The sequence below is a fragment of the Psammomys obesus genome, unplaced genomic scaffold (assembly GCF_907164565.1).
Source record: "Psammomys obesus unplaced genomic scaffold, mPsaObe1.curated_primary_1811, whole genome shotgun sequence".
In the NCBI taxonomy this organism is placed as follows: domain Eukaryota; kingdom Metazoa; phylum Chordata; class Mammalia; order Rodentia; family Muridae; genus Psammomys; species Psammomys obesus.
Genome location: NW_026585504.1, coordinates 18,333,382 through 18,360,327, shown reverse-complemented (window position 1 = coordinate 18,360,327; position 26,946 = coordinate 18,333,382). Strand labels below are relative to the sequence as shown.

General features: G+C 39.1%; 1 protein-coding gene across 1 annotated transcript in view; it reads left to right on the top strand.

The window, feature by feature from the left end:
• Positions 1-26,946, top strand: part of Spred1 (sprouty related EVH1 domain containing 1) — a 74,510-nt gene that overhangs the window by 23,842 nt on the left and 23,722 nt on the right. The window contains exon 2 of the mRNA XM_055598803.1: positions 13,715-13,883. Coding sequence (XP_055454778.1) covers positions 13,715-13,883 — 169 coding nt within the window. The remainder of the gene's footprint in view (positions 1-13,714; positions 13,884-26,946) is intronic.

Here is a 26,946-nt window from a genome sequence, read left to right as displayed (position 1 = left end):
AACTTACAATCTTTTTCACAGACTTCTGATTTTTTCCCCCCAAGACAGGGTTTCTCTGTGTGTAGTCCTTCCTGTCCTGGATCTCAAGGCTGACCTTGAACTCACAGAGATCCACCTGCCTCTGCCTCTCAAGTGCTGGGATCAAAGGTGTGTGCTACCACACCGGGCTCAGCTTCTGATTTTTAAACATTATTTTTTGTTTGTTTGTTTGTTTGTTTTGTTTTTAAGGTTTGTCTAGATCCTAGATTAAATACGTAGAACAATTCCATCAGAGTTAAGCACCTCAGAAATTTGATGGTGATTTATAAACATTATCCTCCCTATATTATTAAGTTAGTTGTATTGTGAGTACTGTGATGGGGCTGTGTATTATTATCTTGGGTGTTTGATACTGAATGTATTGTCTTACGTGTGTGCATCTTTGCCTACATGTGTGGAGAGGCTAGAAATTAGTATCCAGTGATCGGTTTCATTTTAAAGTTGGAGACACAGTCTCTTCCAGAACTAGGAGCTCACTGTAATTGAACTAGATTGGCTGCCCCCCCCCCCCCCCCAGGCCGCTGTGATCCCCTATTTTTGCTTCCCCAGTGCTGGGATCACAGGTGCACACTGCTGTGGCCAGCCACTTCGGAGATTGCCGGGGATCCAAATTCAGGTCTTCTTATGTGTGTTACAGCACTTTATCAAACAAGCCTTCAAAACAAAAACACACAAACAAACCCCAAAAGTTACGTTTAAAAAGCCAGTGAATTTGATTGCCCCGTTGACAAAACAAGCATGTTATATGGATAGGCACATGTTATATGGACGCCACTCAGGCTGTCTGTTATTATCTTTGGATACTCTTCTTTCGCTGCTTGGCTTTGTTGCTTTGGGCCTGAAGTAAGAGGGCCATGTCATGGAACAAAACTGCTCACCTCCGGGAGGAAGAGAATAGGATAGGAGAGGGTTTGTATCATTTCTTAGAACACCCAGGCTGGTGACCAAGCCCTATAGTGCATGGCCATTGGGAGACAGTGGCAGTCCAAGCCGTAATTCCATGCCAGATGCTTATCCTAGGTTAGCAGCCTCTCTGTGCCCGCTGAGCTCAGTCCTTACAGGTTTATAGTCTTCGAGATTATCTGATTCCTCTAGTTTTTGTCTCACCCTTTGTTTCTTAATGCTTATTCTGCCTGAGTTTTGTTGAAAGGAATAGATCTAGAATTTTACCATGTAGCTCTGCCTGTAAAGACACTGCTGTATTCCCAAGTTTCAGTATTAAAATAGTATCAGGATTCAAATAGCATCTTCCTAACTGCCTTTCTATCTTTGCTTTCTGGTTATTCCAAGCATTCTTGATTCTATTTTTTAGTGTAATTATTCTTAGATTTTAATCATATTCCCAAGCATAGATGCCTAGAATAATTTCATTTTTTTATATATAAGGCCATCTACCAGTAAAGTCCTCAGTTGAGCTCATTTTTCTGGTTATTTAGAATCTTCGAGCTCATGCTTGGATAGTGTATATGTATTTTATATCTTGCATCATGTTGCCACAGTGTCCATTTATAGTTTTAGTCTGTCGGGCACACAGACTATAGTGACCTCCTCCTTCTCTTTGGGTTTCATCTCCTTTTCACTCTCAGGTCTTTTCATTAACTGACCATGTGTTCGGTTCAGGAATTAGCAGATAAACTTAAGATAGACAACCTACATAGACAGTGGAACTCAGTTCTGGGATTTTTGAACAATAAGAAGAGAAACTTTATTGGTACTCTTAAGGATCTTATGAACTTAACCGAAGAGGTGGTGATCAGTGAAGAACCCTTATCTAGAGCCAAATCTATTCATCCGTCTGTCTGCCCGTCTGTCTATTGGTGATTTTTAAGACAGGGTTTCTCTGTGCAGCCTTGTCTTTCCTGGACTCACTTTGTAGACCAGGCTGGCCTCGAGCTAATAGAGATCTCTCTGCCTCTGCCTCTGCCTCCCCAGGTGCTGGGATTACAGGCATGATTCACCACACCTGGCTTAGAGCCAAATGAAGTTCAGTTTATTTTAAGAACAAGTCCCTTTGCGTTGAAGCCTTTTTGCTACACTTGAGAACCTGAATTGCAAAGAATGTGTGAAATTTCTCACTGGCATTTGTATACTGTGTCTGCACATGTATAGTTGTGTGTTTGTGTACTATACGTATGTACTATATATATGTGAGTGCAAGAGAGTCCTCTGTAATTTCACCAAAGGAATCCAGTAGCCTGAAACTGAAGAATGAGATAAAATGGGTTTTTTTTTTTTGTGCTTTGCTAGATTATGTGTAAGTGTAAATACATTTTCTTGATTGGACCTTGAGAGGCAGTTCAGAGCTTTGTGCTTTCTTTCCTGTGTGTGTGCTGGGCAGAGAGACCCAGGGCTGCCAGCTTGATAAGCACATATTGTACCACTGAACTACTGAGACATGTTTGAATCTCTTCCTTTGTCTTAGGAACACTTATTTGTGAAATTAGGTATGGGAAAAGAGAAGAGTTAATTTAAGGACTTCTCACTGTAAGAAGAACTTCATTATTGTAGTCTACTCAGGAATGCTTCCGGAAGAGATTGCATTGCACTACCCGAAGGATCTCTTTTCTTTAAAACCGATCAGCCACCAGACTTAAGTCTTTCAAAGCTTTGATTCAGGGAAGTGTGTGCCCTGGCTTTCCATTCTCAAAACCTATCCTGTGCTAGTTCTCAGCTGGTCAAATTGGTGAAAACTCTAGCTTGCTCTCCCTCTACTTGTAAACCCGAGACACATATTTGCTGTTATTTCAGAGTATTCTATCACAATTTCCTTTTCTTGCTCTTATTTTTGCCTGTTCCACTGACTTGTTTTTTGAAGCAAGATTATGTGTAGCTTATGCTGTGACTTGGCTAGGTAGCAAAAGCTGACCTTGAATTCTTGATTAAGTGTAAAAACATTATTAATATTTAGTACTGGTTCCTATAATTTTAAGGTGGCAGTTATTCCTTAACCTGCTATTATGTAAATAAATAACCTTCTAAGCTATCTTGTCTGCTTCCCAGACAAAACTCCCATAAATCCGTGCACATGTCTTCCGTTTGGGCTGCTTCTCTCCACCATGCCAGTCCTCAGAGCAGCTGCTCTCCTCCATGGGCTTCTATTCAGGCTAACCCATGGCTACCTGCTGCCCTTTCTTCTTTCTCTCTCCCTCCTGGTCCTTCTGCAACCCAAAGGACCATGAACCTTGGCTCCTCTGGCCACTTCTGCCCAGTGTTGGCAGTAGGCAACTCTATTAGCCAGTCAGGGATAATTTGGGAGGCCAGGTTAACATTTTGGACACGTGAGAATTTGCTTGTAAAGCAGTTAAGGATCTTGGGGAGCAAGCACTTAACGTTTGAGTAGATAGTAGCTCCAGATCAGCCACAGCACGCAAGTGTTGGCATCCACACAGTCAGCTTTCAGGGCCACTTTTTATGGTTTGTTTCTAAAGAATGTCTTACTTGTTAAAAGCAGCAATGATTTTATAAGTCACCATGAGAAAAAAGGGGACCCTACAAGATGTCTCCTTGGGTAAGAACACTTACTGCCATTCTTGGTGGAAGGAGAGAACTGTTCCCAGCAGGCTGTCCTCTCCTCTCCAGGCAAGCACAGAGGTACAGAAACTCTCACATAGACATACACAAAAAACACAGCAATAAATATCAATGACTATTAAAGCAAAAAAAAAAAAAAAAAAATCATCTATGTGAGAACTGACTAGTTGTTTTTACTGATGTTTATATATCATACATGGACAGGATATTAACATTGATACTGTGTATAATCAGGCAATGTCCATATTCTGGAAACTGATATTAGCAAAGCGAACAACAGTGAGGAAGTACCTAATGAGGTACATTTGTAAGGAAGTACTTGTTTATCTAGTGACTGTTTTGTCCCAGATAGCAATTAAAAGAGTTAAGCAAATTCATTCTTTGTGGAAATGACTTTGAGTGGATTTTAATTCTGGCTGTATGGGTTGTCAGCTGTGTTATTGGGTTATATTTTGTCTGTTGGTGAACAGCATGGGACTAGGAGGACTGCATGACTTACGCTTGGTGGGAAGCCATCGTTCCGTTCTTCCCTTGTCATGACTTGCAGAAGCTGTCTGTGGGATTATAAACAGATATTTTGGTTCCTCTGTAGAGCTCAGCTTTTACCTATTTATGCATCTACTTACAGGGACTCATAGACAGACAGACTGATAAAAAGCACCTTTTTGTTATTTTTTGTGAAGACTTCAGTTCAGGTTGATGGTTTTTGATTGTTTAGCTGAAAACCATTAAGTAGATAGATGGTATCAGAGGAATTTTAAAAAATAGTAAGCTATAGATGTGAAACGCCTAGAGTTCATAAACAAGAGAAGCCTTCATAGCCTTAAGCCAAGACACAGCAAGATTCTGTGTGTTTTCATATAGGAGAAAAGAGCATTCTACAGGAGAAAATACAAAGGCAAGAATATTTATTTATTTATGAGTGTATCAGTTTCTTAAAAAGAGCATTGCAGTGCCTTCTTTCTCTGTAATGTCTGCTTCCATTTAAAGATGTATGTATATATATGTATATATATATATTCATTTTAGTGTGTGTCTGCACTGCATGTACAGCGCGGCAGAAGCCAGAAAAGGGCATCAGATTCCCTGAGAGTGGATTTATAGAGGGTTGTGGGCTGTTATGTGATTGCTGGGAATCAGACTCTGGTCCTCTGGAAGAACAGCTAGTGCTCTTAACTGCTCAGACATCTCTCTAGTCCTCCCCTTACATTTTAAAATAAATTTCCAGTATTGTATCTTTTCACTTTCATGTAATTACAGAGCAGTCATCAAAACTGACGAACTGCCTTTAGGCGGAAGGAGTGTTTAAAATTTCAAAGGGCCCACAGTCTCACAATTTCTATTTCCAGGTTAGTGTGGCCTCTTAAGAGGAAGTTTCTAAACTGCCTTCTGTGGATGAAATGTTAGGAGCATTATGTAACTATGTGAACACCACTAAAGAGTGCTAAATTCTGACTGCATTCTTATCTGGCTGTTTAAGTGACCTTGTGCCCACACACCAAACATTAGCCACTTTTTATGTCTTCTTTATCTGTTTTCGTTACTCTTATCTTTAGGTATTTAGGAATTCATTGAATGCCTCGAGGTTGCTCTGAGACATTCAGGTGTTGACCATGTTTAGAACACCCAAATGGTGGTTTTTAATACCCTGTGTGAACATACTTTGTTTCCTTCTTTTTAGTCTTTTGATGAATCTGGGTCCCTGCCACTGAGTTCCTATCTTTCTTGTATCCCCAATTTGTTGCCCTTAAGGCTGGCAGCTTACAGCTCATTCCACCCATCTGTATTAAATGCTAACATGTTCTGTGGACTCTCAGAATGCATATATTTGCCCCTACGTGAATTTGGAAAAGTAAGTGCTTTTCATCTTTGCAAAATGAAGTTAACATGAACTTTAGAGAGGCTCACAGTGTTTTCCAAAACCCTAGAAATTAAATCTAACAAGTTTTGCTGATATCTTAGCAAAAGCCATCTTCCAGAGTAAAAGCCATCTTCTGAGAGTAAAAGGGCTTCCCTTCTCAGGATGATCCCTAAATGGTGATCTATCAGCAAATGCTGCTGGTTGCTACTGCCCCATGTAGTCAGGGAAATGCTACATCATCCTACCTATAAACCCACAGTTGTCATCAAGGTCTCTGGTAACATATACAATAATGACTGGGCAATACATTTTTGACTAGTGACGACAGAAAGGAGAATAGACTTACGTGCATTCTTTGTAGCTGGCAATAAAGAATTTCTCAGATAGCTATATTAACCTAAGTTAGAAAAATGGAGTAGCACCTGCTTTTTTTGCTTTAAGTGTTACTAAGCAGGCTAGCCATGTGTCCATTATCCAAGTCTTGAATTCATACCCTACTTGATGGAAACATTTACAGAATATTCCTTCTTCTGCTTATCTCCTCCTGACTCCTCTTAGGAGATGTCATATCCCTAAGATGTCATATCCCTTTTACATATCCCACAGGAGAATACCAGCATTTATTTCTTCAGGGAGGACCTTGCTTGAGCTGCCCATTTAGTGTCCACAGAACAGCTACTGTGTCTCCTGAGATAAGCCCAGCACCTTTAGAAAGACCACGTGTTGGGTGTTCTAGAAAGAAGTGTGGGAAGGACTGTAATACCAGGCTACATTGGAGCAAGTTATAAGATGGGGGACATTGTAAGTAGTAAATGGGTGGGAACAGAGTTGTCAGTTCTTCCAGGTTGACAAGAGGGTATATGCGTTATGTAGGGAGTAGTAGGTTTAGATATCATGGAGTAAAAGGAACAATTGAATTTGCCCAGTTAAAGAATGTTCATATTTTAAATTTTGATGGATATTTATAAATTATCTTAAAACCTACTGTACTAATTTATATTTCCATATTCTCACTGTCCTCTGAGCTGGCAAATATGTTGGCATTTGATCATCTCTAATTTGCATCCTTTTTATTATAACTAAGATTTATGGTCTGTGGCTGTTATTCATAAACTTTTTTCCTTTGGGTTTACTTCCTCCCATGTTTGCTGATATTTGGAATTCCTTTCTCTTGTCTTTTTTTTGTTTTAAATTAAGTTTGTTCCTTGAAGATTTCATACATGTATAGAGAGTTGGGATTTTTAAAAGGAATGCCTTTTTGTTTGTTTGTTTGCATGTGTTTATTGATTTTTAAAAGGAATGCCTTTTTGTTTGTTTGTTTGCATGTGTTTATTGAGGCAAAGAGAATAAATAATGTGTTCTCCATTTCTCCTCTGCCCCTAAAAGGCTCTTACTGTAAACCCTGAAAGTCATACTTATGTTAACAACCTTGAAAATGTGAGTGAAGTTAGCATTGATGTGGAGAGCTTGTCTTGGATTACTTAAATGAGCCCAGTCTAATCCCATAGGTTTCTAAAAGTGGCAAAATTTCCCAACTGTAGCACTGTGCTTAGAGAGAAGTGATTTCAGGAAGATTCATGGAAAAGTAGTACTCATTGTCTTGAGGGGAGAAGGGACTGTAAACTGAAGAATGTTAATGGCTTCTAGGAGCTGTTTCTCTCCTGGAGCCTCTTGAAAGGAAAGCTGCATTGCTAATACCTTGGTTTTTGCCCAGTTAAATCATGAACTTTCAAGTCGCAGAGCCGTTTAAATTTGTGTTTTAAACTACTCATTTGACAGTTTTTATTTTAATATCAATAGCAACAGTAGAAAGCTCCGTGTGTGTGTGTGTGTGTGTGTGTGTGTGTGTGAGAGAGAGAGAGAGAGAGAGAGAGAGAGAGAGAGAGCGCATTACCGCCCGCACGGATTTTGCTCCCATCAGTTTGCTGCTTACTCTTTATTACCGCTCTATTGTTTATGCTGTTTTTCTATGTAGGAATATATAATATGGTCAAAATTATCTCCTTTTAATGTCCTATGATATTTTTACGTTACCGTGAATTCTAGTATTAATGTTGGCTTCTCTTTACCTCACTCTCCCTTCCTCTCTCATCCCTCCATGCTGGATCAACCCAGGGTCTTGAGAATTCTAAGTGTGTAGGCAGGAGATAAGTGTCACCTGTCTTCCTTAGTTACTCTCCACCTTGTTTAGAGAGACAAGGTCTCTTCTCAAGTCTGAAGCCCACTGACCCAGCTGGGCAGCGAGCTGCAGGGACCCCCCTGTACTAACCTGCACAGTGCTAGGATTACAGGTCCACCCCTGTGCCCGGCTTCTTACGTGGCCGCTAAGCGTGAGGCCTAAGTCTGCACGCTTTCACGGCAAGTGCTCTGTGGATTCCGCTACCTCTCGTGGTTTTGTTATGTACCCTCGCAGACAGGATTTCATTATTATAGCCCACATAGCCTTGAGATCACAGTCATTCTGCTGTGTTCTTCGGATTCGAGATGATGGGCGTCATATGCCGGCTGTCACAGTTTTTAAGTACTCTGCCAAGTTGATGGTATTGTCAGTCAGACTTTGAATGGTCCATTATAAGAAGGTAATTCAACACCTCTATTCATCCCTCAGATTAAAAAAAAAATCTCCTCTTGAGGATTTTCCAGATGTCTGACATGGCTACATGTGTTTCCATTCTGTACACAATTTGTGGCAGACTTAGAAAAGTGATTATTGATCTTACGGTTATTAATCTTTACTCAAAATTTTGAGACGGGCACTGCCTCCTGGGTTTCTTCTACAAACCCATAGTAAGTACAAAATGAGACATTTCCAGGATATGCTAATTAGCCGCCTGCATATGAGTCAGACCACTGCTAAGCATTTCACATCATGTCTTCACTTCTTTCTCACAGTGCTGTGATAACAAGCATCATCCTATGTTTCAGGACAGGAAAATGAGATAGGGAGAGCCTAAGGTTAGCACTTTTAACTGGTGGCATTACTTTAAAACTTCAGACATTTTTATTGAAAAATGCAGTTTTAAAAATTAGAATGTAGAAACAGTTAAAAAAAAAAATCAGGCGCCTGGGTCTACTTTTCAATTCTGTTGGTCAACAAAGAAGCCAGAAATACACTTTGGGGGGATGGGGGAAAGCATCTTCAACAAATAGTATTGGTCAAACTGGATGGCTGTGTGTGAAGAATGTAAATAGATCCATATTGTCCTCCTATACAAAACTCAACTTCAGCTGTATCAAGGACCTCAGTATAATTCCAGATAGAAGAAAAATGGAGAATAAACTAGAGTTACTTGGGAAGAAAGTTTCTCAGTTGCCCCATAAAACTGGCCTGTGGACATGGCTTTGGGGCATTTTCTTGATTCATCTGTGAGGTAGGGAAGCCAAGCTCCCAATGGGTAGGTACCAGGCCTGGGTGGATAGTCCTGGATTGTATAAGCAGCAGCTTTCTTCCATGGTATCTGCTTTACTCCTGCCTTCATGTTCCTGCCTTGAGCTTTTGTCTTGACTTCCCTTGATGACAGATTATAACCTATAATGTATAAACCAGATAAAACCCTTTCCTACCCCAACTTCCTTTTTGGTTAGTGTTTTATAACAACAGAAACCATACTAGAACACACAGACATAACGGACATATAGATACATGCATATAAACATCCTATGTTATTTGAATTGGCTCTAGTATATGCTACTCATTCTACTTTTTGAGAAAATTAACAGTATCATGCCTGTTTGCAATGCACTATGATTACATTCATCTACTCTCCACTACCCGCTATCTTCACCCTCTTATTCTTGCTGGCTTCTTCCTACACTCAGTCTCCTCTCCTCCCTCTCTTTTTCCTTTCCTCCCTTCCCTTCCCCACCCAGATTGATTCCCTTTACCTGAGAAGAAAGTCACTGCTTGCTGCTTGTTGTGCATAAAACAGGCCCCTACCACATTTCTCCCCATCCTTCAGGTCCCACAGTCCTTCCAGCTGTCTTCAGCCAGGCTTCCTGGGCTTCAGTGGGCAGGGCGTACATTCACCATTTGGGGTGAATATTCACCAGTCACCTATTCTCAGCGGTTATGGGTCCCTGCTTCAAAATCACCCTGACCAAACCAAGAGCTGCATTAGTCTGTGCATATAAATACACATACTTAGAAGGCAGTTTAGCTATGAATGCTTAGGGCAAAACAACAGAAGAGTCCCTCCTAGCCTGGAACTTCATTACTATAGACTTTGAAAGGCAGGAGGCCCTGCTTAGTATTGGGCGGAATACCATGTGGTCCTTTGGTTGATGGTTACTACCTGGGAAGTGTTTCTTTTACTTTTAAACTTCTTAATATAGAAGAGTAATTTGGACTTAAAACTTTGCAACTCCGTCCTTAATTTTCTTACTCAAGTGGGAAAATAACCACCCTCAGGATTAGTACAGCAAACACAAATTAATCTCCTCCCATGCTTACTGCATTTTTCATTCTTTTATCTCAGTAATGAGTAATAATCTTGAGCCTAGTATACAAGGCTTAATGCCTAGTATACAAGGCTTAATTATTGACTGTTAAGCCAAATGTGGTGGTGCTAGCCTATAATCCCAGCACCCAGAAATTTAGGCAGAAGGTCCCAAGACAAACCTGGGCTTTATAGTGAGATCCTGTCTTCCCTTCGTAATCCCCCCCCCCCCCATAAAGGGAATGTTAGTGATCTGTTTGTTATGTCTACCTGAGAGATGTGAAGTTTTCCTGTTGTGTGTATGTGCATGGCATATAAATAGTGCTCACTAGTTAAATGACTAGATGAGTGAGTTGTAATGTGGTAGTTTCCTTAATGTCTGCCTTAATGTTTGAATGTTAAGTGTGGGTCTGAAATGACCATAACAAATACTGTTCAAAAACAAAACAAAATATTTTATCTGTAAGCACACATGGGTGGGGTAGAAGGGACGGACAACTAATTCTTGTACTGGACACACCTCATAGGATTCTAGGAGTTTTCAATTTGTGGGGAAGAGGGACAGTTAATTATCTTTTGCTGTTGGAAAATGGTAGTTTTCCCTCTCCTGTGTATAGATAATTTCATATCTTCAAGGTTTTCTCTCATGCCTTTGTATTCATTTCCTGTTGCTGCTAGAACAGATTACCACAGCTCTAGTGTCTTTAAGGCAGTAGAATTTGTTGTATTGTTGCTGGGAAGCCAGAAATTTAAATAAACCTTTTAGTAAGCTCACATCAAGATGTATGTTAGTTGATATATTATAGAAGAGGATAGAGTCAGAGGCAGAGGAGAGAAAAATTAGGAAAAGAATTTATTTTACAAATGTTAAGGACAGTCAGGCAAAGCATAAACTACAGACATGTGGTTAAATACTTAGGAACTAGACCTGAGAGAAGCCAGAGCAGTGTAAGAAATTCTGTTTTGTGTAGCCATGATTCTTATATTAATTGAAAATGTTGTGGTTAAAGTTGCATGCTATCTCCGTTAAAAAAAAAAAAAATACATATACCGTTAAAGAGCTTTATGTTTCAATACACGTATATGTATACGTTTGGGGTTGGGGGGGGGACAGTGAGGCTAAAGAGATGACTCAGTGACTTGGAGCTCTTACTGTTTCAAAGGACCCAACTACCTATATAAGGTGGCTTGCAGCAACTCCAGGGGATGATCTCCTCTTCTGGTCTCTGCAGATGCGTCCATGCACACACACACCCCTTGATGTGCACATACACATAATTTGGGGGGGGGGAAATCCCCCCAAAATACAGAGAAACAGTTTTGGGAATTCATAGTACATTCCAAGTTATAAAAATGGGAGACTAAGAATTTCTGGTCTAAAGAGCAAAATTCTATATAATATTCAAGTCCTATCACTAGGATACTATCTCTTTGCTGTTAAGTAAACTTACAGCATCATTTTTAAAAAAAGATTTAAAACAGTTAATTGTATATCTTTTGGTGGGGAGGTTTTGTGCTGTGGCATTGGGGTGGAGGTCACAGGAAACCTTAGGTGAGTCTGTTTTCATCTCTACCACATGGGTGTTGAGGATGAAACTCAGGTCATACACTTGATGGCATCTTTACTCATGAATATCTCTCTAACTCCAACAGGTGGTAGCTAGTGGGAATTGAATGTGAATCCTATAAGAGCAGTGTGTGCTATCTAAACAGTTTAGTCATCTTCTCTTTGCCCCCTTTAGTATCTTGAGTAAACCACAACCTTACTACACTTATAGGGAAGCAAAACAACAGCAATATTTCAGAAACGAAAATGAAACTAATGCAAGCCGGTTACAGTTCTGTATGAGTCAGTGTTGTGCCACCATGCTTGGTACCTTCTTTTTCCAGCTGTTTATTTAACAGTACATACTAACCAGTAACAGTAAAATACTGAAAACAGCAAACGTTAGTAGGATATGGAATCCATGAAGTTACCATTTTTGATGAAGTATAATTACAACTACTTTGGAAAACAGTTAACTTCTTACATGGTTAACATGCAGCTGCCTTGTGACTTAATAATTGCATGTTCAAAATAAAAAAAAAATAATTGCATGTTCTAGGTAATTAAGAGAAATGGAAGAATCGTTATTAAAAGACTTGTATAGGTCCTTGTCAGCTACATAGTGAATTCTAGGCCAGCGTGGGTAATATGAGACCCTCTCAAAAACAGGAAATAAATTTTGAAAACATCTGTATAAGGGCTTGATTATAGCTTCCAAACTGTAATGATCTAAGTTCCTCTTAGTATAAGAAAGTAAAAAAAAGTATAATGATAATACTTCTTACTTTAATTTAATGAAGACTTAACATGGTCTAAACTGTCTGCATGTTATAAATAAAATCAGACAGAAGACAAAGTGGGAATCTCTGGTGTGACAAAAATGGACTATCTTAATTTCCATGGTGGTTCTATATGTTTTAGTCCATTTGGGCTCCTATTAAGAAGACAAAGTATAAGTGGGATATATTGTCATCAACAAACATTTCTTCCTTATACTTTTGAAAGATGAGAACTTCAAGATTAAGCTATCTGTTGAGGGTCCACTTTCAGGCCATAGGTGACTGACCCCTTTTTAGCTCTGTCATTACATGGGAGAAGAAAAGAAGTAGCTTTTTAGAGTTTGTTCTCTGAGGCTGCTCACCCCAATCATGCGGGCTTTGCCTTCATGACCCAAATACTCCAACTTTGGGTTTAGACAGCAACACATTTTGGAGGGACACAAACACCTGTAACAAGTTGCATATATATGCATATCTGTAGACTTCAGTAGTGTCTGTGTATTTAAAATGGATCTATACTACTGTGCATGAATTTAGCTCAATTAAAGAAATAATAAAGGTTTACATGGTAGGAATTGAAGGGATTAAAGGGAAGGGGAAATTATATTTTATAATTTTAAAAAATTAAAATAACAATGGAAACATCAACAAATGCAGGGAAAAGCTTTGGACAAGTGCAGTACCATATGAATGACAAGAAGCAGCTTAGAGCATGCAGAGGTATCTTGAGCACAGAATTGTTGTGTAGAACTTAGCTGATACTCTTAATTAACCATATGTCTAAGTTGTATCCAGTATACTCTTCAAAGTCTGCATGACTTATTATGCAGACTTAAAAAGAATTTATTAATAATTGGTAAAGTTTCAGAAATGAAGGCTTACATGTCAGCTATATAGGACACTTAATGCATTTAGTAATTGTTCTCAATTTTATGCAAAGAATCATTGTTAATTTGGGGAGAGCATTATGGAATGGAACTGGCCACCTTCAAGAGTAGATTGACAACACAAAAAGTTTCCACAGATATGTTTGATTGATAAATAAACAGGACATTTATCCCTCTGTTATTTATAAAAAATGGTGTATGCTCCCCATTGATAGAAGAAAAATTTAAAAAATAGGCTTCCAAGCATGTTTGTTGCAACGTTTTGTTTATAATATATTCCAGAACAGTTGGGAACTTAGAAATAATAAATAAAGCAATAATCTGTCCTTGTTGTAATGTTGTAGCAAATGAATGCATAGGAAAAGTGACATGTTCTCTGTGGAATCCATGGTCACATGGGCAGGATGATCCAGATACACTCTGTCTACCAAAACGATGAATTGAAATAGGAGACCTATAGTCTTGTTGAGAGCGGAACCTTCAAAATAAAGACTAACGTTTAGTTTGCGTGTTTCCCCCCATGGATTGTTAGGAAGAAAGTAATACACACACCAGTGTGACTACATAGTAATTAACGTGGCCTTTGGCTTCTTGTCTGCGGAAGAGCTAATTCCTGATCTTTTCGTCTGTTTCAGTTATGCGCGAGTGCGAGCTGTGGTGATGACCAGAGATGACTCAAGTGGTGGATGGCTGCCCCTCGGGGGGAGCGGACTGAGCAGCGTCACCGTTTTCAGAGCCCCTCATCAGGAAGAGAATGGCTGTGCGGACTTTTTTATCCGTGGAGAGAGACTCAGGGACAAAATGGTAATGATTTTGGTATAGCCGTCATTGTGATTTAGGAACCTTTCTGAAAAACAAATTATCTGTTGAAAATTCTAACTGGTACATCATCTAGGTGAGAGTTAATTTTGCCTGTGGCTCAGTGATTATTTCTTGGGAATTTTTTTTATGTTTATGTTAAAGACAGCAATATGTGACTTTCTAACTGGGTCTGATAGTAAAATATATTGCATGGGGCTGCTGCTTTACTGTTTAGTTTAACTCGGGAATATTCATGAATAGCTCTCCATTCCCCTCAGTTTCTCCTTGTTCCTTAGGCCAGATATCAGCAGCTCCTATTCTGAAGGGCGGATTCAGGCATGCCTCGTGTTCTTTTTATCTGTATTTTATTCAAACCATGAAGTTTGAATGATTTGGGGGAGGGAGGATTATTTGTTAAAAACATTTCAATGAGTGTTGAAAGCTGGTCGTGGTGGATTATGCCTGTAACCTCAACTGTTGGGATGCTGAGGCAGAAGGATTGTGATGAGTTGAGGTCAGCCCGGAATACATAGTTCTAGGTTACCCTGATCTACACAGTGAGAACCTGTCTCACGGTTGATAAACAAGCATTGATAAAGTCAGAGAGTCATAATTTTGTGACTTATAAAATTATGTGAAATCAAACTTTATGGTCCATAAATACAGTTTTTAATTAAAAATTGTTAGTATTTATATAGATGGATGTTTTGCTTGCATATTTGTCTGTTCACTACGTGCATGTCTGAAACCTTTGGAAGCCAGAAGAGGGTGTTAGATTCCTTGGAACTAGAGTTAGAAATGGTAGGTTATGAGCTGCCATGTGGGTGCTGGGAATGAAACCCTGGGTTCTCTGGAAGAGCAGCCCGTGCTACTGAGTGCTGTGCTGTCTCATCTCTCCAGCCCGATAACAAGTCTCTTGAGCTTAGCTGAAGCCATTCATTAACGTTTATTACTGTTTTCATACTGCAAGACAGGTCAGTCATAGCAATAGACGCCTTAAATGTATGGTCCCCTGCAGTGAAACTTTGCTTATTCCTGCCTTAGGCTCTTGGGATCCTCAGGTTCTTTCTTTTTGTCCCCCATAAATCCTTTTAGGCACATAAAATTATGCACTCACCAGTATGATTCTTAACCCAGTTATTTTCTACCTTTGTGTATGTTTTCTTATGTAAAAATACTGTAAAACGGTAGTCTAGTGCTTGACGCTAGTTGTCCTTTTCAAAAACTAGCGTGGAAGGCTTGTTCTCATTTTATCTGGGCACCGAAAACTACTTTGTATGAGAAACTGGGTGACATTAGTGCCTTCTTGTATCAAGGGAAGAGCATACACGCAGAAGCAAAATAGAAAGTGTTGAAATTTCCTAAGATCCTTTAAGGTAACTAGGAATCTTTTTAGATATGTTTGTAGATAGATTCATAAGCCTATTTAGCCTTTGTTGGTTTTATTAGAAAATTTTCAGATTTAAACAATTATTTTATGTGTGAACATTTTGAGGGCGACTTTTAGTTTGGGATTTGGATTTCATAGAAATGTTTTTTACTGATGGATCATTTTAATAGCTGAGAAAGTTGCTAAACTAATCTTTGACCAGATTCCTCCCATGGTTAGAATTATCCTAAATCATCTTGAAATCCTTCTAAATCCACTGTTTTGTGGGTTTATAATTACTTTTTAATGGTACACATGGCACAATGAATCACTGTTAACTAGAATGTGTTCGGTTTTGTGGAATATGCCAGTTGAAATCAGAGTAAGCTTAATGTATCACCTTACAAAGTGTAAAAGGTGGTTCTGTACCCACATGGAATGGTGTCTGCATGTGCTGAGGCTTTGAAGCCTGGAGACATAGAAGCAACTGTGATGGCTGCCATAAGTTGTCTGTCCTAGAGTATAATGTTTCTAATTTGATAACAGTATGTTGAAAAATAAGCTATAGATGTTTTTTTGTGACCCTTTAATAATAAATATTTTTTAAAAAATAGGAGTCAAATATGGAATAAAAATTTGCTAGTATAAGCTAGTGTAAGCTTTTCAATAGGAAAAGATGACCTAGATATAATATAAAAATTTGAATATATTAACGGAGATGATTTACTTAGTTCATTAAGGAACCCAAACAGTGTAATTTGAAGTGAGGTTGGTCTGAGGAAGCTCACGTTGATGGAGACAGTGATTGTTCAGTATGTGGCTTTATAATACAACTACAGAAAATGAACCTAGATTGAAAAGAACATTCTTATTTTCAGCGATAGGAAATGAGAGGGCATGAGAAGGAAAGAGAGGGAGATGCACATATGCAAGCACAGAACCTACTCCTGGAACAGAGGACCATCCGGAATGATTAGTGACAAGGTAGAGTTTTCTGCTGGTAGTAGTTCTGACCAGGATTCAAAACATAAACTATTTCACCTAACCTTTGGCTGCTTGCAATGCGGGGGTAAGCAGATCAAATGTAGACATTGAGGAGATACAGCTTCTGGTTGGAAGGTTGCTGTGATTGACTGAGATTAGCTGTAATGAAGCATTTTAGGTTACGGAGGCTTCAGGGCAAAGGTATAGGCAGGGACTGCTGGGTACAACTTGAAAATCACGAAATATGCAGTCTCAGGGCAGGAGACAAGAACATTGAAATCAAAAGGTTATAGGCCTTCTAGGATGACAGTGTCTTGTTTCTGTGATTTATTTTGTTGATTGGTTTTATTTTAATCTTTTTCTCCTTTTTTCTTCTTCCTTGTTGTTCTTCTTTCTTTTTTTCCTTCTTCCTCTTGCTCTTCTCCTCCTTTTCTTCCATCTTCTATTCTGTTTTTTTCCTCAAAGGTTCTTGGACCATAACTCTAGAAATGCCTAAAGTTTTTTTCCAAATGAATAATTGTTTTCTTTTTAATATTTTCAACTATATAAACACTGTATTTTAATAGGTTCCAATGTGATAATTATGTAGTTGCTGGAAACTATCCTGTTCGTTTTTGTTTGTATACTGCATCTTAGAGCTCAGTTCCTTAGATGGATTATAGAAGTGAGGCTCTTGCTCTTCAGACTCCTAAATGAACTTGTGACGTTTCAGAGAATCAATAGTAGGAAATGGTGCACATTGCCACTGCTGACTGAGAGACATACTGGCTGAGATTAAAGGATGCTTACAAGACCCCTGAAGAAAGCCATTTGTTTGTTGTTTGTTTGTTCTCAGTGATGAACAGAAGGTTGCTTTGACAGAAGACCTCTCCAGCCTTTGATTTGTAATTACTTGTTATGCTTCTCAAAGAATACACAGTGGCAAGAGTAAGATACAGAGACCTTCCTAAAACATGGGATTGCTTAAGTTGCTTTGCAAACAAGAACAGGCAAGGTTATAAAATAGCTACCAATGTAAACATTGATTGACAAAGGTAATTTTGAAATGAAAAAAAAAAGAAAGACACATGTTTCCAGTGTAGGAAATTGCTGAGGAGATCAAGGAATTAGTTTTAGATTTAATAAGTAATTAGATTGTAGATAAGCAAAATTTATAAAAACTAAAGTTTCATTAAAATAGTCTTTCTGTTTAAAAAACCAACAGCAGTATTTTTAAAGTGGGGCTTTTTGCTACCTATTGGAGACCAAGACAAAATTGAAGTACTTCCTGGGAAGAAGATAAAATAATTAACAATATCAGTTGCTTTTTAAAAAATGATAGTCAGCCCCTTTCTGTATTAGAGAAATCTTTAAACACCAAGGGAAGTGTCTTTCTACTGTGGGCAGAAGTACAGTTTCCTGCTGAGCTTTCCCATCATACCTCTGAACTGGTACCCTGTTAGGTGGCAGTGTAAGTGACCTCACTAGCTTTTACTTAGGGTTCGGCTCTCTTGGTAGTCCTGTCTCCTGAAAGACACTGTTGTGTGAGCTGTGTATCACAGTTAGGAAGGGGGAGGAGTGGGAGTAGAGATGCGTGGCTATTTCTGTATCCTGCCCACATACATGAGTCCCTCTGCTGATGCTGTACTTTGCCTTTGGATTTCACTTGACTCTGACCTTCGCAATTTATCCCCATAGCAGCTCTTCCACCTCTGGGCCTTATCATTCTTCCTGAGGGCTCTTTGCTGTCTTGACCTTCTTGTCTTCTTTCCAACTGATTCTCTTTCTTGGTACAGTTGTTTGTCAGGACCGTTTGTTCCACTTGGGACTCTACAATTTCCTGTCATTCCTCTTTGCACTTAAATTTTATGCCTATTCAATTACTTTGCCTCTGATTTTCTCCTAAGCTCACTAAATTCCTCTGTCTTCAGTATTTTTTATTAATATTTATCAACATTGGTTCCCTTTCGGTTTTTTCTATCTTGTAAATTATTTTCTCATCTATTCTGTATTAGGAAATAATTTGAAATTTTACCTCACTGTAAAATTTTATACAGTATGTCCTGTTAATAATGTCTTAGTTTTAGCTTAGAATATTTTTTGCTTACTTTTAGATTGTATTTGAATTATATTTCTTCCCTTTTCTTTCTCCAAACCCTCCCATATGCCTCCCTGACTCTACTTCTAATTCATAATCTCTTTTTTCAGCAGTCATTGTTACGTGCATATATGTATTTGTGTGTGTGTGTGTGTGTGTGTGTGTGTGTATATATATATATATATATATATATATATATATATATATATGTTCCTAAATACAACCTGTTGAGCCCATATAATATTACTTATCTTAATACTAAGTTTTTAAAGGTGAGCCTTCCCATTCAGCCATGTAACAGTTAATTTGTCAGTAGCTGCTTGTGCTAAATCCAGTTAGATGAACTGGGATTATATAAATGAATTAAGAAATCTTGGTTCTTAGGGTATATACAGTCCAAAGAAATATAAGTACACATTAAAATAAGCAACATGTTGGGTAATGCTGGAAGAAATGGGATGGGGGGTTATTTTGTGTGTGTGAGGAAGTTTGGGCATACTCATAGCCGCTAATGACAACCTGTCTGAGAAGGTCAGGTAACATTTGTGTGAAAACAATTTATATTTTAGTTTGTATATTTAGGTTCCCATAGCTTGAGCATTCTTAAAGTAGGGTGCACTTACGCTATTAGTTTTAGTAGTATATTCCTTAAAATCTTGGACTTTTTTTTTTTTTTTATTTGGTAAGTGGAATCAAAATATTTGTTAACAGAAGTAATCATTAACCTTGGGATTAACTCCAATCGCTACTTGTTCAACCAGGCTTTTATTCTTATTTCCTTTTTGTCGTCTTCCTCTGTATCTTTTATGTTGCCTTCTAATTTTTTTCAATGTGACAGTGTTTTTATCCATGTTTTCTTGGGTGTAGTTGATCTCATTGGGTTGAGGTTTTCCTTCTAGTTTCTTCTGTAGGGCTGGATTGCTGTGTATATGTTTAAATTTAGTTAATAAATCCATGGAATATTTTGATTTCTCCACCTGTGTTGATTGAAAGCTTTGCTGGATATAGTAGTCTGGCTTGGCATCTGGCTTGATCTCTAAGCTTCTGTATGATAACTGTCCAGGCCCTTCTGGCTTTCATAGTCTCTGTTGAGAAGTCTAGTGTGATTCTGATATGTTTGCCTTTATGTTACTTGGCCTTTTTCCCTTGCCGCTTTTTATTTGTTCTGTAGATTCAGTGTTTTGATTATCATGTGGCAGGAGGAATTTCTTTTCTGGTCTAGTGTATTTGGTGTTCTGTAGGCTTCTTGATGTATATCTATTTCTTAAGGTTGGGGAAATTTTCTTGATCTTCTCGAAAATATTTTCTGGGCCTTGGAACCTGGAATCTTCTTTTTCTTCTATTCCTATTATTCTTAGATTTCATCTTTCCATGGTGTCCTTGATTTCGTGATCGTTTTGTGTTTGCAACTTCCCTATTTTATTTTTTTCTTTCAGAGATGTATCAATTTCTGCAATTTTATCTTTGGCACCTGAGATTCCATATCTCATATTCTGTTGGTGATGCTTACCTCTGTGGTTCCTGATCTCTTCTCTAAGTTTTCCAACTCCAGGGTTTTCTCTGCTTGTGTTTTCTTTATTGAGTCTAATTCTGTTTTCATATTTTGCACCATATCCTTCATCTGTTTGAGTGTGGATTCCTGTCTGTCTATGATGGCCTCTATTTTTTTGTTCATTTCTTCTTTATGTGTCTCGAATAACTGCATAATTATAGATTTAAGATCATTTTCCTGTGTATCAGCTGCAGTAGAATATCCATTGATTTTTGGAGATTCTGGTGAAGCCATGATGTCCTGGTTTCTGTTGCCTATATTTTTGCGGCGGCCTCTAGCCTTCTGGTTGTCTGTAGCCTTGACTGATTTTTTTTCTTGGAGCCTGTACTGCAGACTGGATCCACCAGTCTCAGGAGTCTTGAGTAGTCTCCCCTGGATTCACTATCTCTGCTGGGTCATTGTGACCCAGGTAGCTGGGGCACAGGTGGAAAGATCTCTGGGGTCTAGAGCTGCTCCAGTGCCCCACAGGCTTCCTTAAGATGGTGGAAGACAGAATTTGGGTCCCACGCGTGGCTCAGCTCTGCTGGGCTCACTGGCTGTGCTGGCCGCATTGTTTCCAACCCAGGTGGGCTAGCTGCTGAGGAACAGGCAGAAAGATCTCTGAGGCCTAGAGCTGCTCCAGTGCCCCACAGGCCTCCTTGGAGAGGAGGACAATGGAACTTGGGTCTGGTGCCTAGCTCAGCTCCACTAGGTTATTTGTCTGTGCTGGTCTTGCCGATTCTGGCCTATATGAGCCAGACTGCTGGGGCACTGCTGGATAGATCTCTTTGCCTAGAGCTGCTCCAGTGTCCCACAGGGATGGTGGGGAATGGAACCTGGGAACCAAGCCTACCTCAGCTCTGCTATGTTCATTGTCTGCGCTGTGCTGGCTGATTCTGACCTAGGTGAGCCAGGCAGGAGGGGAGTAGGCAGAATGGAGCAGGGCTTCCCCCACAGTACCAGAATATATCCCCTCCACTGGGCGGTGAGAGTGAATGCCACTAGCCACTGCGACCAGGAAGGTGTCCGCAGGATGTAGAGTGTGGTCTCTCCGGTTTGGAAACACGAGCCTCTAGTACCCAGAGGTGTCTGCAGGACTGTGAAAGTGGGCGCCCAGGTTTGGAGTCTCACCCACGGGACAGGAAGATACTCACTCCACCAGCATTGAGAGTGAGCGCCCAAGGTCAGAGCTGCCCTGCTGTGGTTCCAGGAAGATATCCACAGAAAGTGGGCTTGGGCGTGCGTGGCCCAAGGCTGTGGGGTCAGGACCAGGCATGCCCTGACACTGCCTGTCCCGGAAGGTATCCATAGATGGTGTGTTTGGGCGAGTGGGTGGCCTAAGGCTGTAGGGAAGGAGCCCCACATGCTGGGCACAGGTCCCAGGAATATATCCATTGATGGTGGGTTCCTATGTGTGGCCTAGGGCTGTGGGGTCAGAGCCAAGCGAGCTGCCGCTGCCACCTCTGTCCTGGTGGGTTTGGGCCAGTGGTCTAAGGGTAGGAGTCCCCCCTCCTCGCGCCGCCATTGCGGGTCCCAGGAATATATCCACAGCTGGTGAGTTTGGGCTAGTGGCCTAGGGCTGCAGGGTCAGAGCGGCAGATGGTGCTGGGCTGCTGTTCAGATACCCTGCATGGTCGGTACTGCCATCTTGGATCCTTCTCTAATTTTTTTCATTGCCCAGTTTTACCTTCTTTGTAGCATCTTTATTGTTTACCATTGTACACTCTCTAAAGTTGGAGCTAATAATTCTCTAGTATTTACCAATGATTTTTCTACAGAGAATCTTATTTTCTTACGTCAGCCCAGAAAATGACCTGGTCTTGCCCATCTTTGTCTTCATCTAACTGCCTTTTTCTCAAGGATAGGCCATTATGTTGTTGCCTGAGTACTCATGCTAGAGCAGTATATATTAAACTTACGAAGATGCATCCTCTTACCAGTGTGGAACTGATGCCTCTGGGGTTAAGAGCACCGACTACTTTTTCAGAGGATCTAGATTTGATTCTGGGAACTTACATGGCAGCTCTCAGCCATATGCAATCCCAGTTCCTGGGGATCTAGTGCCCTTTTTGACCTTGTGCACCAGGCATGCACAAAGTACATAGACGTACATGCAGGCAAACACTCATACACATAAATAAATCTTTAAAAAGTTTAATTTAAAAAATTTTGGTAGAAACAAGACTGTAAATAGATGCTCACTTGTTCCCAAGTAATGACAGAGAACAGATTTCCATTCTGTTGCCACAAGCCAAAAATAGAATTGTGTGAATACTTTTTGAAAATCAGCTTTCCTGTGAATAATTGAAATTGGGACAAATGCCAGCAGTGTTCAACCAGTCCGTAGTTACCTGTGCATTTCAGGGTTGACTCACAGATACGGAAATAAATTATACCTTTAGTATCTTTCTGGACTAAACTTAGAAGTTTTGTGGCTTTCTTTCAGCAGTAGTTTTATAGCAGTTAATTCTTTAACACAGCCAATATTCTTTGGGGAGGAAGAACCCTGCCTGATAACATTACTGTTTGCTGCTGTTTGGAGCCCTATGGTGCCTGGTTCTTGAAAGTTACCCTTCATTTCCTCTTTCAGACAACTTCACCTTTTATGCTTTGACCTTTCTGTAGCCCACACATCACATTTCTGAAGCTTTCAGTTGTCTGTTTTAAGTGATGCCCATCAGTTGGTTCATTAGTTACTAAATTATTTTCTGCTGTATTGCACTGATGTATACTGGTGCTGTGTGTGGCACTGGTCAGCTGTGTTGATGCCATCTTTCTAGTGCCCAACGCTGGTGTTTGATACTAGGTTTCCTACTCTGTTGTTCTATTCTCCTTTGAACTACTGGCTGTTTTTTCTTTTATTTTCTGGGTGCTGGGGATCCAAGACCTTATATTTATTAGACAAAAATTTTACCACTGAGGTATACTTCTGTCCAGGCTATTAAAATTCTGTAGCCTTCTTAACTACTGAATTAAAGTCCAAGTCTTCAACTGAAATTATTGATGCTTCATGCTGCTTTCTCCACTACTTTCATTAGATGCTAAATTATAACCAGACTACCCAAACTTTTAGTTGGCTGGTTAATTAATATCAATTTTGTCTGTATTTAATCATTTACTGTTAGAGCCTTTCTCTGTGCTGGGCTTCCTGCTCAGGCTGCCATAATACAAATATTGATTGATGGCTTCAGCAACAAAAATGTATGCTTTTGCAGTTCTGGATATCACAGAGTCAGAGATCAGGAGTATTGCCTGCTTCTGTTTCTGGTAAGGACACTTCCTGGATGGCAGATTCTATTCACCAAATCCTCTAGCCTAGAGAGAGGGGTATTGGTACCTCTTTCATCACAAGGGCACTTGCTTCATTTTAAGTTAGGCCTCATTTGACATTTGTCACTTCCTCATAGCCCTATCTTCAAAGAGAACCACATTGAAGGTTAGAGCTGCAGCATAGGAATTTGCAGGGACTGAGCTTATTTTCATCCAGCTTCCTGCTTAACTCTTGGTTGGTAGATATTTTTAGTCAAACATACTTTCTTATAACTATTTAGAATTTTCTGGCACTTGTCCTCATTAATTATTATTTTCTTCTCAAATGTGTTTTTGCTCATTCTTTGAGAACTGTAAATGGTTTATCTTTAAGCCATAAGGGTATATTTATTCAATTTTATTCTTATATCTGTTACAATTATGATCTTTTTACCATTCCTGGAGTCTTTTTTCTTTCTTAGGCACTAAGTAGAACTTTCTGAATAACAATAGATGCTGTTGGTGATTAAGGATCCTTGTTTTCTTTGTGAATGTCTAGACTTCCTCATACATAGAAGTATGATGTTGGGTGTTAACCTGGAGGTATTTATCCTTTACTGTGGACATAGCTCTTCTGTATTTCTTACCTGCATCCAGAACTTGATAACTACTTTTTATGAAGTCTGATTTAGAATGTGCTCATAGATATTTTAATTTTTTGAAGTAAATCTAGATTATGAAATAATGTAAAGAGATCCTGTGTGTATCCTCTTCCTAGTTTTCCCAATGATAAACATTTTCTAAACTGTATTCTTATATTATGCTAGAATATTCATACAGAAAACCACCTTCAGATTTCTGTTTTATCCTTTATTGTATTTAGATCTATAGATTTAAACACATAATTAACATTCACAGGCAATATACAAAACATTTCAGTGAATCCTTCCTTCCTACTGATATTTAATAGCCATATACATATTCCTGTTAGCCTGACAAGCACCACTTTGTTCTCTGGGTCATTTTTCTATGATTTCTCTCATTTCCAAAGTGTTATAAAAGTGGAATATGCAACCTTTCAGGATTGTTTGTCTTTGACTCAGCATAACTCATCTTAAGAGTTTGTCCTTTCTGTGTTTAGTTTTTTTTTGTTTTTTTTTTTTGTAATCTATAAGTAATAAGGTGTTTTTTTTTTTTTTTTTTTTTTTTTTTCTTGTCGTTTCCCCCTCCCCCAACATTGACTAGTAAAGGTAGGACTTACTGGGTTGTTTCTAGCTCGGGCCATTTCATAGATAAGGCTACTATGAGCGTTTGTGTTCATCTTACTGTACATTTATTTATTTGTGAACATAAAGTTACTTTTTCTAGGATAATTGATCAAAAGTGTATTTGCTAGATTATGTGCTAGTTATTTGTTTAACGGTGTAAGAAGCTGCCAAACTTACGTTGAAAGTGGCATGCTGTATTAAATTTGCTCAAAAGGTACCTAAATATTCTCAGCATCCTTGTCAGCATTTCATTTCATCCTTGTTAATTTAGGTAACTTAGGTATCTAGTGAAAAGTCATTGTAGGTTTAATTTGCATTTTTGCAGCAGCTAATAGTGTCCTTTCTTGGTGAAGTATCTTGTCTTTTGCCCATTTCCTCACTAGATTGCTTTTTTCTATTGAGTCTTCAGTGTTGATTCTGTAATCTACATATTAGTTCTTTGTGGGAATATGTGCACGTTTTACCCTTTTTATTCTTTAACAGTCTCTTGTAGAGCTTTATATTTTGATAAAGTTCAATTTCTCCTCCTCCTCCTCTTCTTCTAATGGACTGTGGTTTTAGTGTCAAATCCACAAACTCTTCTCTGTCTATGGATTCTGAGGCTATATCCTGTAATTTGTTCTACAAGTGTTACAGTTTTGTAGTTTATATTTAAATCCGTGGTCCATTTTAGACTAAATTTTAGTTAATGTGATGCTTGAATCAAGATTCTCTGACTTGGGGCAGTACATTTAAGACTATGGTTGTTTTTTTTTCCCTGTAGCATTTGTTGCTCCCTCCTTCCTGTCTTTCTTTACAGTGAGGTAAGTAATTTGCCTAGGTTCTCCTGCTCTGCCAGTCTTCCTGCAGATGCTGTCAGTGGAGTGTCCCACACGACTGCACTGTGCATAAACACGTAGGACAGGGAGTCCTTCCACTCTTGTCTTCTCTTTTCAGGGTGACTGTAGGTCCTACAGCCTTTTCCTTTGCTGTAAATTCTAAGTGCTGCTCTTGCCTGTCTCCATGAAGCCTTACAGGGACCTTGACAGGAATTGTACTTAGGATGAATCATCTAATCTCTGTTTACATCTCTAAAATCTTAAAATTAAAAAAAAAAAGCTTTATTTATTTTGTACATTTGACATTAAGTTCTTTTGTTTTCTGATTTCCTTATCTGCAAAATTTTTATGTTACACATTTTAAAATTCTGCCTTGGTTGCCCTCCATAGGCTCCCAGCCCCCACTTTGGTTTTCTTGAAAGCTAGGCCTCTTTGTATGCAGAACATGAATTCCCTTGTGCACTGCCCTACACTCTTATGTGTAGCTATTTCCTTTTTGACTCTTAGAGTTGCCTGATTCTCATGATTTCCTTGATTCATTAAGCATTTAGAAATAGGTGTTTAATTCACTAAAGAACTGGGTTATTTTCTTGAGAGTGCAGTCTGTATGATTCTTGTCAGATATATTTTTTGTTGTGAGTAAATCTATTTAAATGTCATACATCTTAAAGACCATCTTTCATGCATTCATTTCCATGTGTAGGTGGCAGATGAAACTTTAATGGTCTTGTCCAAATTGACTTTACCATTCCTACTGTGAATCTATTTTCTCACAGTTTAAGAAACAGAAATCAGTGAATGCTTCCTAGTTCTCTGCTTACTTTATCCATTTTAATATGATCCAAGATCCCTGCCTAGAGCATGGTCCCATCCACAGTTGGAATAGATCTCACACAATTACTGTCATCAGGAAAATTCTTCACAGGGCTGGGGATTCAGCTTAGTGGTAGAGTGCTGTAGAGTGCTTGCTAGAGGCCCTGGGTTCGGTCCTTAGCTCTGGAATAAACAAACAAACAAACAAATAGATAAAATTCTCCACAAGCATGCTCAGGGCCTGTTTCCCATGTGACTCTATATTCTATAAAATGGACAGTCAACATTAGTTTAGTACTACTCTGATTTCTTCTATGTTACCTCAGTACCTCAAAGTCAGCTGGACAGTAAGTGGTAGAGATGGGATGGGATCCAACTGGTTTTGAGTACAAGGCCCACCAGCCTAACAAGATACTGTACCAAAATTCTTCCTCATCTTTTTTGGTTTTGGATGTGTGAATGTTATGCTTCTGGTTTGTTCTGTTTGGTTTTTGTTGTTGTTGTTTTACAACTCAACATTGTTACTTTGGACACTTTACAAAAAAAAATTCATGCTCATTAACTTTATGTGATGAATAATCACTGTTGTCAACCTGGTTTGGAGTCACAAGGAAACACGCTTCTGGGACTTTGAGGAATTGTACTTAGGATGAATTTAATTGAGGAGTAGGAAAAGTAAACCCAGAATGCGTGCTAAACCATCCTGTAGGCTCTGGACCTATACTGAATACAAAAGGATCATATAGCTCCAGTATTCATTTTTATTTCCTTCCTGGCTGTGGAATCAGTATGTTTGACCAGCTGCCTCATGCTGCTGTCACCCTGCCTTTCCTCAGACTGAGTAACCCCCCTCCCTTTTAGTTAACTTTCTCAGGCATTTTGTCACAACGAGAAAATTAGCTAATACGCCATCCTTTCCCCACTTTCTTCTAACTCTGTGTGATAACACAGAGACCT